Source organism: Callionymus lyra, chromosome 17, assembly GCF_982586985.1.
Source record: "Callionymus lyra chromosome 17, fCalLyr1.hap1.1, whole genome shotgun sequence".
In the NCBI taxonomy this organism is placed as follows: Eukaryota; Metazoa; Chordata; class Actinopteri; order Syngnathiformes; family Callionymidae; genus Callionymus; species Callionymus lyra.
In genome coordinates, this window is record NC_141834.1 from 10,860,571 (window position 1) to 10,878,831 (window position 18,261).

At 38.4% G+C, this 18,261-nt stretch overlaps 2 protein-coding genes and 1 pseudogene across 2 annotated transcripts; all 3 read right to left on the minus strand.

Moving 5' to 3' along the window:
* Positions 1–4,944: 4,944 nt before the first annotated feature.
* Positions 4,945–12,340, minus strand: LOC148062395 (B-cell receptor CD22-like). Its single transcript, XM_087779091.1, has 10 exons — positions 12,092–12,340; positions 8,683–8,746; positions 8,248–8,517; positions 6,924–7,193; positions 6,247–6,510; positions 6,059–6,141; positions 5,952–5,978; positions 5,452–5,540; positions 5,334–5,394; positions 4,945–5,271 (listed from the first exon to the last, which is right to left on the minus strand). The coding sequence occupies exons 1-10, from the start codon at positions 12,338–12,340 to the stop codon at positions 5,101–5,103; spliced, it is 1,548 nt and encodes a 515-aa protein (XP_087635217.1). The 3' UTR covers positions 4,945–5,100.
* Positions 12,341–12,514: 174 nt separating this feature from the next.
* On the minus strand, positions 12,515–15,240 carry LOC148062396 (B-cell receptor CD22-like). The gene is made up of 6 exons (XM_087779093.1): positions 15,213–15,240; positions 14,780–15,157; positions 14,134–14,388; positions 13,722–13,982; positions 12,869–13,123; positions 12,515–12,807 (listed from the first exon to the last, which is right to left on the minus strand). The coding sequence occupies exons 2-6, from the start codon at positions 14,892–14,894 to the stop codon at positions 12,515–12,517; spliced, it is 1,179 nt and encodes a 392-aa protein (XP_087635219.1). The 5' UTR covers positions 14,895–15,157; positions 15,213–15,240.
* A 944-nt stretch (positions 15,241–16,184) lies between these two features.
* Positions 16,185–18,259, minus strand: LOC148062397 (interferon-inducible GTPase 5-like; annotated as a pseudogene).
* Positions 18,260–18,261: the final 2 nt, after the last annotated feature.

Genomic DNA, 18,261 nt, shown 5'->3' on the forward strand with positions numbered 1-18,261 from the left:
CAGTCCTGCCAAAGAGCCCAAAGGTTGATTATCCCCGTCTTCTCCCTGAAGACAGAAGGACGCATCAGTGCGGAGAATCGATGGCGGCCGACCACAACGACGGGCACGGAAACAGGCGACACACGTACATGGTTGACGACGGGCATTGAAATGTTTCTGATCTGGTGCCCATTCTTGATTCTTTGTGGCATCACAACTACAATTCTACACCACAGCTGAAGGTGGTTTAGCAACTGCTCAAGTTAGCTTAAAAGCTAACAGTCCTCGATGGCCTAGGATTTGGAAATTTGCTTGTTAACTTTTGCATTTGCCGCCTGTTCTCTGCTGATCTAATCGATTTTTCAAATTAAATACAATTATGGAGTAAGTCGAAAGAGACAATAAGACGGAATGTCTGCTGTCCATGTGGTCTGACGACCCTTACTGAGAAGCAGCAGTACAAACCCCTATTCTAATCGGACTGCAATTTAATAGCCGTTAATAGCTGGTAAAAGAAAAACAAACCTGGTAAGACGTTATCCATTATTTATCCATTTCCAGAGGACATTTCAATGCCAGGAATGTAAGGTGTTATTTGTAGCCGACAAGATGTTTTACCGTTAGAAGCTTCAGTTAGCATTTATGCTAAAGACGGTCATGACGTGTAGGCCAGCTTACAATGAAACCTGGATGCTTGCGACAATAGCTGGGTTTCTATTACCCTTTGTAGAAAAAAAACAAAACGTGCAGAGATAGGAAATAACGTAGCAAGTCATGCAACTAGTTCATTCAGAAAAAAACCTTTGGGGATCATACTTGAGGAAGAAATGCAATAGTTGACTAGCTAGCGAACGTTTGAAAGGGAAGAAATATTGATTTATTTCGCGAAAACGGTAATGGAAACCCAGATACAGAGATCGGAACTTTAATAGGGATTCGTTGAGAACCTTACCGTGGTTTCCTCTAGAATGGAGTTAAACTTTGAGCCCAACAGCTCTGTCTTAAGCTGCGTCAGAGTTAGGGGAGAGAAAAACAGACAATGCAGAGAAGCGATGAAAGGAAGAGAAAACAATGTGTTTAAGTGTCAAGGTTGGTGCGTCTGGAATGTTATTGACGAGATTCCCTGAAGCATTTTTTTTCTTTTTCATTCCCAGAGTGAGATCTTTGGCTCCTGCAGGTGTCCTTGTCATAGTCTGAACCATATAATTGAACCACTATAGATTTTTTTTTTATAAAATAAATTATTTTCTTTTCAAGAAGAAAACTTATTGAATCACAGGCATGTATTTACTAACTAACTAAATTTAAATAACACTTGTTATTTACAGACACAGGCATTTTCTTGGTAAAAATGAACATTTTATTAACGCATATCTACAATTACATTGAAACATGAGATATCAGATGATGGGTGAGAAAAAGAGTTGGTGGAGGAAGTGAGCAGATGTTCTAAGATAAATGATCGTAAAATGATCTGCATTATGATAATGAAAACACAATTTCTTCTTTCTTTTCATTTCTTTTTCTTAGAGCGTTACAACAAATGTTTAACCTTTTATTCAAGTGAGGAGCATAAAAAAGTGAGGCAAGAGATGATATGAGATGATGATCAAAACTATAATGTATCCATAACATTATGACAGACGATAGATTTTCTCTTTCCCTTGTGACTGAAGCCAACTCTTGATTTCTGTGATCTGTGGTGCAACTGCGGCGATTGAATCATTGTCTTGGAGATGATTCCTCTGGATCGAAGTCCTCGTATTCGTCAGCTTGATTTTCCTATTCAAAACACATTTTTAGAGAAAGTAGAATTATTTTGGTGCTTAATTCGGTCTCTACCATCTTATTCTCGACACTATCCTCTAAAGGAGGGCTAAATGTTCTTCAGAACCTTGTGAGCAAGCTGCATTTTTCATTTAAATTCCCTAACACCTAATAGAAAAAAAAACAGTTAAAATGGAAGTTGACAAAGTTACTATAATTTAACTTGAAAAAAAAAGGTGATTTAGAAAAACACAATGAAATAATAAAAAGAAAAGAAGATTGTTAAATAAAGACAGTCTTGGAAAAAATTGAAGAAATAAAATAAAACAATTAAATTGTTAGTGTAAGGGCTAGGGTTACATTTTGTTTTCTTTTTAAATAATTGCTCCAAATGTGAAGAAGATTTTGAAATTAGCAAATATTTCCTAAAGGCACCAGAAATTGTTCATGTTTAAAAAGTCTTCAGAGAATTTAAGAAACAACAGGCTTTTGACAAATTAACTTATACATAAGGGCTACCACAAACGGGTCACCTTGACCCAGAGACAACACAAGCGTTAACTACCAGAGATCAGGTAATGAGATTAATATTTCAAGAAGCCTCATCAGTTTAACTGCTAGTTTGTAGAATAAAGATGGGTTTTATTGTATTGTGATGGATAACTTGATGGTTTCAAAGGGAACTTTACAATATGCGTGAAGAAAAATTCCTCTTTGTCTGATCACATCGTCTCTGTTCCTGTTCCATCGCCTTGCCCTTTGATTGGTTACAGGATCACAACTAACTTCTCCTCTGACTGCATCTGCTGGTCTGAACCCAAGCAAACCACCTCGCATTCTACCCCTGACTTGGAATCTTCAAACTGTAAGTTTAAAGACTGTTTATTGCTGGATGTTGTTTAGAGTAACAGGGTTTCCAAAGAAAACTTACCATCTTGACCGAGTCATCGTGATTTTCTGACCTTTGTTTGTTTCTGAGAAGACATTTAGTTGTGTGTTTCTCATTCATAACGACCAACAAAGTGTAATATAACAACACATCAAAATTACCTGAAGCAACGCAGGACCAAACCAAAAACGATTGCTGACGAAAAAACGCTCACCAAAATGGGAACAAGGATTTCAATGGTCAGAAACTTTTTCCACAAGATAAGAATCATGAATTATCATCATTTAAACCGAACATGGTGGTATATTTTGTCATTCATAAAAGATTTAAACAAAAATGTTGTATCGTAACATGATTTTTAATTTTGGTGCCGATCGGAGTTGTAATTAATCAGTTATGAAAATGAGTAATTCAAATGATTATGAATTATTGCATGAAAATATTAATCAGAAAAATGACTATGACAATAAATATTGAATAATGACTCTAGTGACATAATAGGAAGGTTACTATTGAGAGAGAGAGAGAGAGAGAGAGAGAGAGAGAGAGAGAGAGAGAGAGAGATTAATAATAAGTTGAAATACTAACACAGAACTTCGATGCACTTTGGTTCACTCTTGTCTCCACAACCAAAACCACAATAGTTATGAAAGATATATTAAACTCAGATCGTACCCAACTTTCTATAATTAATGTTAATAATGTAACCACACTGTTGCTACTGCTGCTACTGAATCATTTTATAATCATTTCTACATGATTGATACTTCTAATTCTAATTTCTTGTACCTGGTTGTTGTACAAATTGCCTTTTTGTGATTTCGTTTGTGGTTTACATACAAGTTAAATTATTTTTAAAGTGATAAATGTGACCAACAAGAGTTTTGACTGCAAATTATCATTGTATTTGTGTTGTTTATCGCTGCCATGTGCCAAACCATTTTGGTGACATTGATTTCCAGACATTTTTTTTTTACTTCGTCAAATAAAAAAAACATTTTTTACTGGGCTTTTGAGACTTCAGAAATGTATATATTAAAAATTTAGGTAACACAAATAATTTTACACATGTGTAACATGGTCCGCTGGGACATGTTTTTTCATCATTTCTTTCCCCATTTTAGACTTAAATCATTTTGAGAATTCGAGACTAACTCCGCAAAAAGATCACATTTTGAAATGTTACTATATTTTTTGTGTGGTCATACAGTCTGTAATATGAAGAACTTTGGTTTTTATGCATTTTCTTTCCATACATTAAGAGGAGTTATGTTAGACTTTGATTTTTGAGCATTTTTTTTTCAATTTTCAAGGTGATTTTTTTATTTTTTTCTGAATTTTTGAGACTTCGGTAAACCCAACTTTCAAATGTTGGTGACCATTCATTTGTGATCACATGATTTTTTTATGATGCATTTTTCTTTCTCCATTATAGACACTTTCATTTCGGGACATTTTTTAAAAGTAAAAAATAATAAATCAGAAAGTCATGTTTTAAAATGTGGGTAACGTTGATGTGTCCACCCGAACACCATGTTTGCTTTTTGTAAAAAAAAAAAAAGACAACAAACTTTGGTGAATTTCCACGACAGCCACGTGCGGCGGCCATCTTAGAATCAAGTGTTTACAGTTACTGACCAATCCTACATGCACAAATGACTAGAGGCGTTAACATGAATATTCATACTATAAAAGATCCACCATTTTGTGAGATCTTTGCGTTCTGGCATTCAAAGACGTCTGCGATAGATCTCTCTGCTTGCTAGCACCTGTGTTCACGTAAGTTTGTCTCTGACTTTTGCATAATTCTCTGAACGAGCATTTTTCTTAAACTCATCCATGTGTCTGTCCTTCATTTTCCACCACCACGATTACCAGTACGAGACTGGGGAGGGGTCGGTTCACCGGAACACAAAACCCCCACAAAATGTTTTACCATTTTAGAAACATTCTATTCTGTGTATTAAAAAAAAAAAAAAAAACTTTTTCAAATGAAAAATCGTTTTTTTTTTTTATCAGATTTTTGGGACTTATTAAGTCACATTTTCAGTATTTAGGTTACATTTTGTTCACATTGTCTGCTGAACATTTCTATTGGTTTTCGCAGCATTTTTTCTCAATTTTTAAAAATGTTGATTTTTGACTATTTTTATTAATTTTCCATAGGAAAGAATGTCATTTTTTTCTTCTTCTGATTTTTGAGACAATTTTCAATCTGGGTAACATTTCTTTGTGTTTAAATGATCTGCCAGAACATGAACCTAGTAGTCTAAAACATACAAAACTTATTTTCATAAATTACAAACATATAGAAACTTTTTTTTTATTTGGACTCTTTTGTTTCAACAGCAGAACTTAAGCAACATGAAAGATCCAAGAAAATGAAACAATGGTTCTTCAATTATCTTCTGTTTGAAAAATATTGAAGGATTTAAAAGATCAATTCTGTTCTACTTTTCTTCTCCTCAGACTTTGATCGATGAGTATTCCGTCTCCTCTTCTTCAAAGCTGCTTGATTTGCTGACTTTGCAGTTTGGTCTGTTAGCTGTGAACTTCACTTCGGAATAATTCATCTCCACTTCCTGGTCACTGCTGTCATGCTTTGATGGAGACTTTTTTGCATCATTTCGAGCAGCCTATAAAAAAGTAATATAAATTATTAAATGCTTGGAAAAAAAAAAGAAAATAATTATTTTACTTTTTTTCGCTTATGTTGTTTGGATACGACAGCGTACATGTCTTCTGGTCTTGGCTTTCTACTGAAAACAAAACAATTAATCCATAATTTTCAGACAGAAACGTATTATAAAACTCACTTTTCTCTAGAACACACTGAAGTATAATTCAGAGGCTCCTCTGAAGAAGGTCCGGCTTGAACTTCCTTTGGGTTTTTAACCGCTTGATTCTGCAAATAAAGTGTAGTGTATCTACTAATTTGATCATGATGTTTTTTATTGGTCACATCATGATCATCATCATTAAACTTTATTAAAATGATATTTTAATTTTAAGGAGTTAGAAAGATCAAGTTACAGCAAAGTTAAATGAAAAATTCAACATTGGATTAATGTCATGGAGAAAATTCTGCAAATAAATGAAACCATGTCCTCACTTACTATCCAATATTTTTTATTCATTCTTTTCGAGCAAAATTAACCCAATTAAAAATAAAATCATGAAATAACGTAACATTACAAAAGCGTGTGGAGTTAATGTTTCGTTGTCATTACATTTTTAAGGTAAAAAATAAGTATTTATTTATTTTTGTCTCGTAATAAATGTGTATTTATTTATTTGTATGAAATGAAAAACTTACCTGTCGATGTTTGAATTTCCTCCAAATCCAGCGGTTGAAAAGTAATGTTAAATAAAAGGCAAATTAGTACAAGATGAAAATAAAAATGGTGTTAATGTTATGACTTACTTGAAGATGAGACAAAATACTAGAGGAATGAGCAGAAGTGAAGCACAGATGGAAACGTACTTCAGGACTTTCATAAAGACGCCTGTATTGAAACAGAACATTAGTTGAATCTCATACTTGAATAAAACATTTAATAAATATGTTATTATCATTTTAATCTCAATCTTCTGATGGAGTTTTTACTCACTTTCCAAAAATATCTCCAATGGTTCCGAACTCTTTTCGACTAGTTGGTTTCTGGCGGAGCAATAGTAGATCCCAGGCTTGTCAGAGTCCACAGTGTGATTCTGCTGACTCGACACTTGGGAGTCATTTTGTCCATCTGTCTTCTTCAGGTACCAGAGGTATTGTTGGACTTGTGGGTAGCTTTGAACGCTGCACGTGAGCGTCACGGATCCTGTTTGGTCTGGTAACTGCTGCTCTTTCAGGATCTTGACGTCTCTTGGAACATCTGAACAGAAAAACGTTTCAAAGAAAACAACAGTAATGAAGATTCGCCCTCTACTGGTGAAATGCTTAATTGCGTGGTATATTTAATCATTCATAAATTATTTAAACAAAATGTTCTGTAGTGACTTAACAGTCAAAATACATAAAATGAATAAAAGATGGTGTAAATCCAAAAGTAGTAAGAAGTAAAATGTGTTGAAATACAGTAACATGATAGATAACCTTTCTCTTTGCTCGCATATAGTTGTTTCTTATGACCTTTGCCACTTTGAACTGTGTTTAATTAAACGAAAGTTTAATCTAACAGACCCCAATATCTCGAATAAATAAGAATGAAGTATTCAATTATGTGACATTTTCTTAAATTTGAGATCCCAAGCAGATAAATGGGAAAAATAAGAGTCTTCATCTTACACATGATCCTGACGTTAACCGGAGGAGACTCTGAGGCTCCGACTTCATTATGGGCTGTGCAGCGATACTCTCCACTATCAGTGGACGAGACTGACTGCAGAGTCAAAGTCTGAGATCGACCCAGATCTTCTGCTCTTCCGTTGGTCGTCTTGGTCCAGGTCACCGAGGTCACCGGGGGATGAGACTGTGATTGGCATTGAAAAGTCATCGACGTGTTCTCCTTCACCTCCTGACTTGGTTCAACCTGGACTTCCACAGTCATGGGTTTGTCTGCAACACAAGTGAAAGTTAAAAGCAGTAATTAGGTGTCGCCCTCTACTGGTGAAATGCTAAATTGCGTGGTATATTTATTCATTCATAAATTATTTACACAAAATGTTCTGTAGTGACTTAACAGTCAAAATACATAAAATGAATAAAAGATGGTGTAAATCCAAGAGTAGTAATAAGTAAAATGTGTTGAAATACAGTAACATGATAGATAACCTTTCTCTTTGCTCGCATATAGTAAGTATGTAAGTAAGTAATTTTTATTTGTATAGCGCTTTTCCAGACCAGGGTCACAAAGCGCTTTATCAATCAAAACAATATTCAATAAAGTATATACTTTAAAGATCAAGATAAAACTGATAACACAACAGAAGTTCCAGAAAATCAAGGAAAAGCCTGAACAAATAGAAACGTCTTAAGATGTTTCTTAAAGGAGTCAGTAGATCCATCAAGCGCAAGGAGAGAGGAAGATCGTTCCAAAGCTTAGGAGCAACAGCCTGAAAAGATTTCTCTCCTCTGGTCCTGAACCGTGTGCGTGGAACCATAAGTAGATTCTGATCCACAGACCTCAGAGCCCGAGCTGGATTACAAGCTCCAGATCATGTTCCGACAACATTTTCCTAAGTTTAGAGATTTTTCTCAGTTGAAGGAAACAGTTTCTGGTCAGTTTTCTGCAGTGTTGAACAAGAGACATGTCTTTATCAAATACAACACCCAGGTTTCTCAGGCTCAGTTTGACAGACTGACCTAAGTCACCCAAGTACTGACTCAACCCTGGAACCTTATCATCAGGAGCAATCTCCAGAGTTTCAGTTTTGTCCACATTTAGCTGTAAAGTGTTTTCACTCAGCCATTGTTTGATTTCTAGCAAACAATTGGCTAAGCTGTTTCTTATGACCTTTGCCCCTTTGAACTGTGTTTAATTAAACGACAGTTTACATCCAACAGACCCCAATAACTCGAATAAATAAGAATGACGTTTTGAATTATGTGACATTTTCTTAAATTCGTGATCCCAAGCAGATAAATGGGAAAATAAGAGTCTTCATCTTACACATGATCCTGACGTTAACCGGAGGAGACTCTGAGGCTCCGACTTCATTATGGGCTGTGCAGCGATACTCTCCACTATCAGCGGACGAGACTGACTGCAGAGAGAAAGTCTGAGATCGATCCAGATCTTCTGCTCTGCCGTTGGTCGTCTTGGTCCAGGTCACCGAGGTCACCGGGGGATGAGACTGTGATTGGCATTGAAAAGTCATCAACGTGTTCTCCTTCACCTCCTGACTTGGTTCAACCTGGACTTCCACAGTCATGGGTTTGTCTGCAACACAAGTGAAAGTTAAAAACAGTAATACGGTGTCGCCCTCTACTGGTGAAATGCTAAATTGTCATGGTGCATTTTATAATTCATAAACTTTTGAGAGAGAGAGAGAGAGAGAGAGAGAGAGAGAGAGACAGAGAATTCATAATAAGTTGAAATACTAACACAGAACTTCGATGCACTTTGGTTCACTCATGTCTCCTCTTCCGATGCTGTTTCTGGCGTCGCACTGGTAACAACAGAATCAGAATCAGAATCAGAAAACCTTTATTAGTCCCGCGAGGGGAAATTCGGTTTAACAGCAGCAAGAGAAATAAAAACACCCAGAAATAAAAACGAGAAATAAAATCTAAATGGAATAAAAGATAAATCTGCACATATAATATTTACACAATCATATTTACATAAATAACAAGAGGTGCAGTTAAATAGTTATCTTGGTGTGTTTTTGTTGTGGAGTCTGATGGCAGCAGGGAGGAAAGACCTGCGGTACCTCTCCCTCACACACCGGGGATGGAGCATCCTATCACTGATGGAGCTCCTCAATGCCCTCAGTGTGTGCTGGAGAGGGTGAGACAAGTTCCTCCTCATGGAGCCCAGCTTGCTCCGCATCCTCCCTCCAGTCACTTCCTCCACAGGATCCAGGGGGCGCCCTAGGACGTAACTGGCCTTCTTAATAAGGCTGTCCAGTTTAGCCCTATCCTTTGCTGTCATGCTGCTCCCCCAGCAGACCACACCGTTGAAGATGGCAGAGGCCACTACTGAGTCATAGAATGACTTCAGGAGTGGCCCCCGGACACCAAACGACCTCAACCTCCGGAGCAGGTAGAGTCTACTCCGCCCTTTTTTATAAAGAGCAGCAGTGTTATCCACCCAGTCCAAGCGGTTGTTGAGGTGAACACCCAGGAACTTGTAAGTCGTGACAATCTCAATGTCCTGTCCCTGGATGTTCAGTGGTGAGGGGGAGATGGAGGGACACCGCCGGAAATCCACGATCAACTCCTTAGTTTTGCTGGAGTTGATCTGAAGGTGGTTTTCCAGGCACCAGTCAACAAAGTCCTGGACAAGTCCCCGGTACGGCCCGTCATCCCCGTCCCTAATGAGGCCGACGATGGCGGAGTCGTCCGAGAACTTCTGCAGGTGACTGGTGGGAGACAGGTGTTGGAAGTCTGCAGTGTACAGTGAAAAGAGGAACGGTGCTAACACTGTTCCCTGGGGGACCCCTACACTGCACAGTACAGTCCTCGAAACACCATCCCGGGTCCTCACGAACTGTGGACGGTTGGTGAGGTAGTCCACAATCCAGTCCGTGAGGTGAGTGTCCGCTCCAGACAGCTCCAGCTTGTCCCTCAGGATGTTTGACCTGATGGTATTGAAAGCACTGCTTAGATCCAGGAAAAGGATCCTCACAGTGCTTCCAGGCAACTCCAGGTGAGAAAGTGCTCGGTGGAGAAGGAAGATGATGGCGTCCTCCACGCCGATGTCAGGTTGGTAGGCAAACTGCAACGGATCCATGGAGGAGCGCACCAGAGGACTCAGGTAACTAAGGACCAGCCGCTCCAGAGCCTTCATAAGGTGGGATGTCAAGGCCACAGGTCTGTAGCAGCTGGGATCCTTAGGGTGCTGAGTCTTCGGCACCGGTACCACACAGGACGTCTTCCACAGTAGTGGAACTCTTCCCAGGGTCAAGCTCATGTTGAACAGAAGTCCAACAATTTCACTTAACTGGTCAGAGCACGTCCTGAGTACTTTGCCACCGATGCCGTCTGGTCCAGGGGCCTTTGTTGTCTTGGTTCTCCTAAGCTGATTTCTCACCTGGAGAGGTGTGAGGGACAGGCTGGAGTGGGGGGGCATTGTCCCCTGTGGAGTCAGCGGGGGGGCTGAAACAATACAAGCTCGGGGGAGAGGAGAAGGTAAAAGAAGAGGTGTGAATGGTTGAGCAGGGGGGGGAGCCGACACCTCAAACCTTGAAAAATAACTGTTTAAGTTGTCGGCCCAATTTTTATCCCCCGCTGCTACAGAGAGCCTGGTCTGATGTCCGGATATGGATTTCAAACCTCTCCAGACATCTCTGGTGTTGTTGTTGGCCAGACTCTCTTCCATCCTCCTCCTGTACCTCTCCTTTCCCTCCCTGATCTTTCTTCTCAGCTCCTTCTGGACTGCCATCAGATCCTCTTTGTTTCCTGACCTAAAGACTCTCTTCTTCTCCTTTAGGAGAGCCTTTATATCAGGATTGATCCAGGGTTTGTTGTTGGAGAAGCATCGTACAGTTCTTGTTGGTACAATGCTCTCCACACAGAAGTTTATGTAGTCCGTGACACATGAAGTTAGTCCGTCAATATCCTCCTTGTGGGACTCACTGAAGATGCTCCAGTCCGTGGTCTCAAAGCAGACCTGCAGAGCTTCCTCAGCTTCTTCAGACCACTTCTTGACTGAGCGAGTCACTGCTGGTTGCCTGCTCACAAGTGGCTTGTAAACAGGTAGGAGATGGACCAGACAGTGGTCAGCTCGTCCCAAAGGAGGAAGGGGGGATGATAAATAAGCGTCTTTAGTGTTCGCATAGAAAAGGTCCAGTGTGTTATTGTCTCTGGTGGCACAAGTGACGTACTGCGTGAATTTGGGCAGACAGGAAGAAAGAGATGCGTGATTAAAATCACCGGAGATGATAAAGAGGGCCTGAGGGCTCTGAGTCTGTAACCCGTTCACTGCTCCAGTGATGACGTCACATGCTGCCTCCGCGCTCGCCGACGGTGGAATGTACACAAGCACCGCGACAACATGTGAAAACTCCCGTGGCAAGTAGAAAGGTCTCAGACTCAGCACTCTTGTAATAGTCTTGCTATTGGTGGTGGTCGAGCTCAGGTACGGGTTGTTTGAAGATCCAATAGTTGTTTTGTACCAGAAGAAACTTCGAGGTGGAGGATAGGCGTCAACATCACACCTTAATTTGAGTGTTTCATACAAACGTATGCTCTTGCTTTGTATGTTGGTAGATATTTTTGTATTTGTGGGTTTGTCTAAGGAACAAAAAAAAAGTTAGACTAGATTAGAATGAATTACAGCTTCTCTTAAATGACGCAGACAAATGTTAGTGTTTGTCGTTATGGCTAGTATTAGTAAACCTGTTATGTGTTCTTTAAATAAATTTCCACACATTCCATTCCTAAAACACAATCAATGATTAAATTCTTAATGTTAATGCCTGTGGTTGAGAAAATCTGATAACACTCGTCAAACTATCTCAATAATTTACATCAGATTTTCAGTTGTTAATTAAGATCAATAAATCATCAAAATAAACTGAAAACTGAAGAAGTTGGGGGGGGAGCAAAGTACGGTCCAGGGGCCTCATGCAGCACTTACATTTATTGATGCTGCCGTCAAAAATCCAGCGTCCAATTTTGTTAAGTTATTACTTACTTTGTGTTGGACAACACTTTCAAGTTTTCTTGCTTTTAGTTTTGCCCTTTTCATTATTTTCCAAAAGAAACAACAACGACATTTTCTCAAATTTGAGATCCCAAGCAAATAAATGGAAAAAAATAAGAGTGTTCATCTTACACATGACCCTGACGTTAACCGGAGGAGACTCTGAGGCTCCGACTTCATTATGGGCTGTGCAGCGATACTCTCCACTATCAGCGGACGAGACTGACTGCAGAGTGAAAGTCTGAGATCGATCCAGAGCTTCTGCTCTTCCGTTGGTCGTCTTGGTCCAGGTCACCGAGGTCACCGGGGGATGAGACTGTGATTGGCATTGAAAAGTCATCAACGTGTTCTCCTTCACCTCCTGACTTGGTTCAACCTGGACTTTCACAGTCATGGGTTTGTCTGCAACACAAGTGAAAGTTAAAAACAGTAATACGGTGTCGCCCTCTACTGGTGAAATGCTAAACTGTCATGGTGCATTTTATAATTCATAAACTTTTGAGAGAGAGAGAGAGAGAGAGAGAGAGAGGGAGAGAGAGAGAGAGAGAATTAATAATAAGTTGAAATACTAACACAGAACTTCGATGCACTTTGGTTCACTCATTTCTCCTCTTCCGATGCTATTTCTGGCGACACACTGGTAACATCCTTCGTCTGATCTCTGCACTCTTGTAATAGTCTTGATATTGGTGGTGGTCGAGTCTATGTGCCGGTTGTTTGAAGATCCAATAGTTGTTTTGTACCAGGAGAAACTTCGAGGTGGAGGATAGGCGTCAACATCACACTTTAATTTGAGGGTTTCATCCAAACGTATGGTCTTGCTTGGTATGTTGGTATATATTCTTGTATTTGTGGGTTTGTCTAAGGAACAAAAAAACGTTCAGTGTTTAGAATTTCTAATGGTTTTTCTGTTCATACTTACATTCAACCGGAATCTGCAGAGGACTTGATGTTCCAGAACCAAATCTGTTCCAGGCAGTGCAGGTATATATACCTCTGTGCATAGGTTGAGTGTTAAATATGACGTAAATATCCTCAACAGACACAGTTTCTCCATCCTTTTTCCATTCAACCCTATGAGCTTCTGGGTCACTGTTTTTCACCATGCATTGCAAACTCATCTTTATTCCTCGTCTGACTGTAGTTTTAGTCGTCTTGATCTTAACTTCTGGTAGAGCTGAAAATAGACAGTAAAGAGTTACACACTTAAACTAATGAAGTTCAGTTTAAGGCTCTTTAAGTATTTATTACTAAAGGAATATATATATATATATATATATATATATATATATATATAATCAACTCAATGTAGCTATAATTAGGTGTAAAAAAAAAGAATGCAATGTAAAAAATTAAATTAAAATCAATAAGTTGTAAACCACCCCCGCCAAACAAACAAACAAACAAGTGTATTGAAGTAAAAGTTTTTATAATATCAAAATAAAATCATACTAAAAATTACAAAAAACCTTCACAATTCAACCACTTTTATTTTGACATTGCTTATTTTTTAAATGTTTCCGAAAATTAAACTTTATTAAAAACATTTTTGAGGGTTTTGATCTTAAAGTCTGATTTTGATGCACAAACTCAGTGTTAGAAATTTAAAGTCTGTCGGCACATATTGACTTCCACACTAACGTTCTTTAACCAAATGAATCAGAAGCCGCCACTGGAATAAGTGATTGTTTTCAATCACCAGTTTCTACTGAAGAACGCGAGGGAAGAATTGCTGGAATTTTGATCAAAAAAGAACCAACAGTTGATCATCTCACCTTGAACGTTCAATTCAACCCTATCCTGTTGAAATCCGAGATCATTTTGAGCTTCACATGTATAAGTCCCACTGTCTGAAGGTTTGATGGAAGTGAAGGTCAGGTTTTGTCCTGAGGATTTCCACCCTCTCCCCAGATACCAATTGTAGGTGGGCTCCGGGTTCCCTCTTGATGAACAGACGAGGGTCACTTCGTCCTTTTCCACCACGTCAGACTTCCTGTTGGCATTGACGACGCTCACCCGCGTCTCTCTGGGTTCATCTGGAGATGAATCACAATCCAACGATGATACTATTGCTGCGGTCAACTAGCTGATGCTAATACTTTTGACTTGTTCAGAATTTAATTGCCTTTGAATTCTCACGTGTTCCACCAGTGTCTTCGATCTTGACGGTAGAAAAGGTTCACTTACGTATGTTAACAGTGAGGTTGCGGACTAGATTCGGGTCGTTGTTGTCTTCGGTTTGACAGGAAAACTGCCTCCCGTTGTCTTTCCAGTTAGCTTCGTAGCTGACCGTCCTACGTTGTCCATCACTGCCATCGATTGTTGATGATCGGTCCAGAGGTTTTATTAGTAGACGACTGGTGCACGAGCTGAGGGTGGAACACTGAAGTGTCACGGAGTAAACTGTAGCTCGTTCCTCAAAACTGACGAGGCATGGGTTTTCTGCAGAAATTAAACTTTTTATTACACAAATATAAAACATTTTTAAACAAAGTATAAATCCCCTTGAAGATCACATTTCACTTCCACATACCTATTGAATGCATGTCCGATGTTAATTGTAATTCAATAAGTGTCTTTTACAAATCAATGGTTTTAAAAAGTCTTCGTCAAATAAACAAACATCAGAGAATCAACTCTGGACGTCCAAAATCAAGCTTTCTTCTCAGTAACTCCTACGATCAAGAGGTTCTTTTACTTAAATGAATGTTTTAAAAATTGTTATTTAATCTCAGATACTGTAAGTCCTACATGGCGTTGTCAACAGTTTATTCATGAAAGTCTTTTATATACGTATATTTGTGTTCAGAAAAAATACTGATTTACAATTTACCTTCAACCGTGAGAGAAACATCACTTAAATGCCATTTTTTTTCCCGGTCTCTTGTGTTGTAAAATCTTAACGAATATTTTCCGTTATCCTTTGTTTTAAGGTCACAGATGGTCATGGTGAGTTGTTTCCCTTCTTTGATGTAATTCACTCTTCCTTCATACTCTGGACTGATGGGTTTTTTCCCGACATCAGTACTATGAACCACGGTGCCCACGAAGTCACGTTCTTTATAATTCCATTGAGCATCTTTTAACCAAATCCAATAGGCTTCGTTTACATCGACATCTTTTTTGAAGCTTCCCTTAATTTGAACGCAGGATCCTTCTGTGGCAGTCAGTGGGTTGTTGTTGAACTCAAAGTTGGGATTTTGATTTGCAGCTGAATGACAAGAGTTCTGATGAGTCAAAATTCAAAACTGTGAATCAACACTTACCTCTTGTTACAGCCAGAAGAAACACTAATATAAGTGTATCTTTCCGCATCATCTTCAATGATATGACCTGAAATAACAAAGCAAAACTACGAATAAAATTAAAGAAATACCCTAAATATAAGAAATATATTGTTGTTTTATTTGTAAAATCTTCTTCTTGTGTGTCAAATAAAAAGAATAGAGACAAGGACTAAAGAAGTGATAATGAGAAACAGGAAGAGGAAGAACGTTTAAAGACATGAATAAAAAAGGTGAAGTGCCTTTTCTGACACATCTTTTTTAAAATATATTTAGAGAATGGTGTACGTCAACTTTTCAGGATATATTTTGTTTTTGCAGTTTAAAACCGAACAAAAGAAAATACAATAAATCCTTTTATTAGATTCATTACTTTACCCTAACTTTTGTTGTTGCTCTTATTTTGAGATTCACTGCTTTGAATTTAATGGATGTTATAACTTTTGACCAAAAAAGAGAGAGATTACTTGCACTGAAACGTCGAGAAATTGGATTTATTATTAGTAGAATATATGTTTTGGGTGAATTCCATATTATTCATAGGATTGTTTTTGTTAAACAAAAGTTATAAAATGATTTACTAAGAATAAAAATACCTTTTAAACTAATAAACATTTAAAACAAACACATATTTCTATACAATTCCAAATTATTGTTTTAGTCAATTATTGAACTATAATTTGTTAATGACTTAAAAAAAATACTTGTAATTTACTTTCATCAGCATGTTTCTTAATATAATAAAGTTTAAACTTACCTCTGAGAACATGAGCAGCTCAAGCAAAATGGTATCAATAGGAAGTCACAGTTCATCTTCAATGCTCACTTTTCTGTCGAGAGTCGTTTCACTTCCTGTTAGTGTGCTTCAGTGTAGTGGTTGGTGGTTTAGTGGTCACTGCTTAATCAACTTTGTTGTTGTCTTATGTGCGACTTAAAGTGTAGTTAACCCAAAGTTCAAACTTCGTCGAGGCAGAGAGATGTCTGTGCCTTTGACAGAATACGAACTGCTACACTTGAATCCACCATGGACGCCACGAAGGGAACAGAGAGGGTTGAAATCCCACCAGAGAGCGAGGCAGCTGCCCAGACTAGAGCTTTAAAAGCCTCCTTTTTTTGGGCGATGAGCTCCGGTGTGAGCGCTGGTAGAGCCAGGAGAAGAGCTTGACTTCTGATCTCTGGAAGGTCTTTGGTCAGGTCCTCCAAAAGAGCAGGGAAGTAAAACTTCTCTAGATTGGAGGGCAACACCAAGTATACTTTGGGCTGGCTAATTCCATGTGATGCTAGCACCTCCATGGAAGCCTTCCTCTTTAGCTCCACGTCTTCTTGGGTTTCTGTCGCCGAACATAAGATAATAACAAACACATTTTGTCTCTGTAGTGACCGGGCCTCTGAAAACAGCTCAACTGCATTAGCTTCGGGCGTCTGTGCAAATGTCAAAAAGACCGCATTGTAGCGAAGGAATTTTACTTTGTCCATGTAGCTGTCCTTGTCAACCGTAGTCCCATTTGGTACAGGAAGCAGGTCCCACAAGCGAAAGTCCTGGTGTTTAGGGTCAGAGTAGCTCTCTACATCCCCTTCGAGAGTCGGTGAAGGAGCTGCTCCTTCATATCCAGGTCCAACCCCTCGGAGAGAGTTCATGAAGGTATATTTTTCGTGGCTGCGGTCTCAAAAAATGCCCAAGTTGATCCTGCTCAGCAGGAGATCTTCCACAGCATCCTTGATGTCGGCAAATTGGTTGCTCTCCATCGACTCTTTCAGTGTCCCCAGGAGGTTGAGGCTTTTAAGAACCTCTGCCATCTCTGCAGGACAGAGATCAGTTATCAAAGGAGGGATTCATTTAGAGGAGGTTTTCCGTTACATCTCTTACATGTTAATTGTTTTAATTTTGTAAACCACAAAAGAAGTTGAACTCTGTAGATAATCATTCAACAGTGCTTTTTGACTGTGACTGGAATTTACCGTGTTGGTTGAAAACGCTGTTTGCATTAATTTCCATAATGTCAAAAGATATATGGATGGATGGATGGATGGATGGATGGATGGATGGATGGATGGACAGATACTTTATTGATTCCCTGGAGAATAAATTATTTGCTCCAGCAGCAATAACGCATCCATCCATACAAACATCCATAAATACTTGTAAAAACAATCAAATACATTTATAAATACATACAAAACTTGTTAAAAGACATAAATGAATAATTCACAAAGTAAAGGTGAATTTTAAGCATGAGGGAGCAAATTAGAAAAAACAGGAAACCAACTCGAAAGGTATTCTCTTGTTTTATAATTAAATTCACTGCAGTCAAGTTCTCACAACATTGCAAGAACAATCTTTTATCACGTGAAGGAGCAAGAAACACATTTTACAGTGCTGTCTTAAGTTTTATTTGTGTAGTAATGTTATATGCCTTATAAAAACGTTTATTTTCCGAACATCTAAGTTCTGGTCGATTTAACTTAAAAATTGCCTCTGGGTAAAATTACCTGAAGTTGGAGCACCACCCTTGTATTCTAGTCCAATGGAAACTATTAAATTTACATGGATAATAATGAATTAATTTGCCTTATTAATTAACTATGAAACACTAGTTTTAATCAATCACATTTACTGAAGTTACTACTTGTTGTCGTGATTAATGTTCTTTTCTGAGAAAGAGGCTCTTAAATTGATTATACAAAAACATGAAAAATGGTAAAGGCAACTGACGTACTTTTTATAGGATTCATTGAAAGAAACAAAGAAAAAAGTGAGAACAGTTAAGAACGATGTAATGGAATGATGATGCTTGCTTTGATATCATGCAAGGAACAATATTAATTACTCAAGTAAGTAATGGACTTGAAGGCTTTGATAATTGTCAACTTCTGGGAAAGCTTTACATACTATCTTAAGCTAATCTCGCTACCTCAATCAACTATCAATTTGAAAAATCCCAACACATCAATCAATGCAAGAGTGACAATCTTACAGTTTCTTACTTTCTTACATCATCGAGAGGAAGGCGTGACGAGGAGGTTGAGGTGA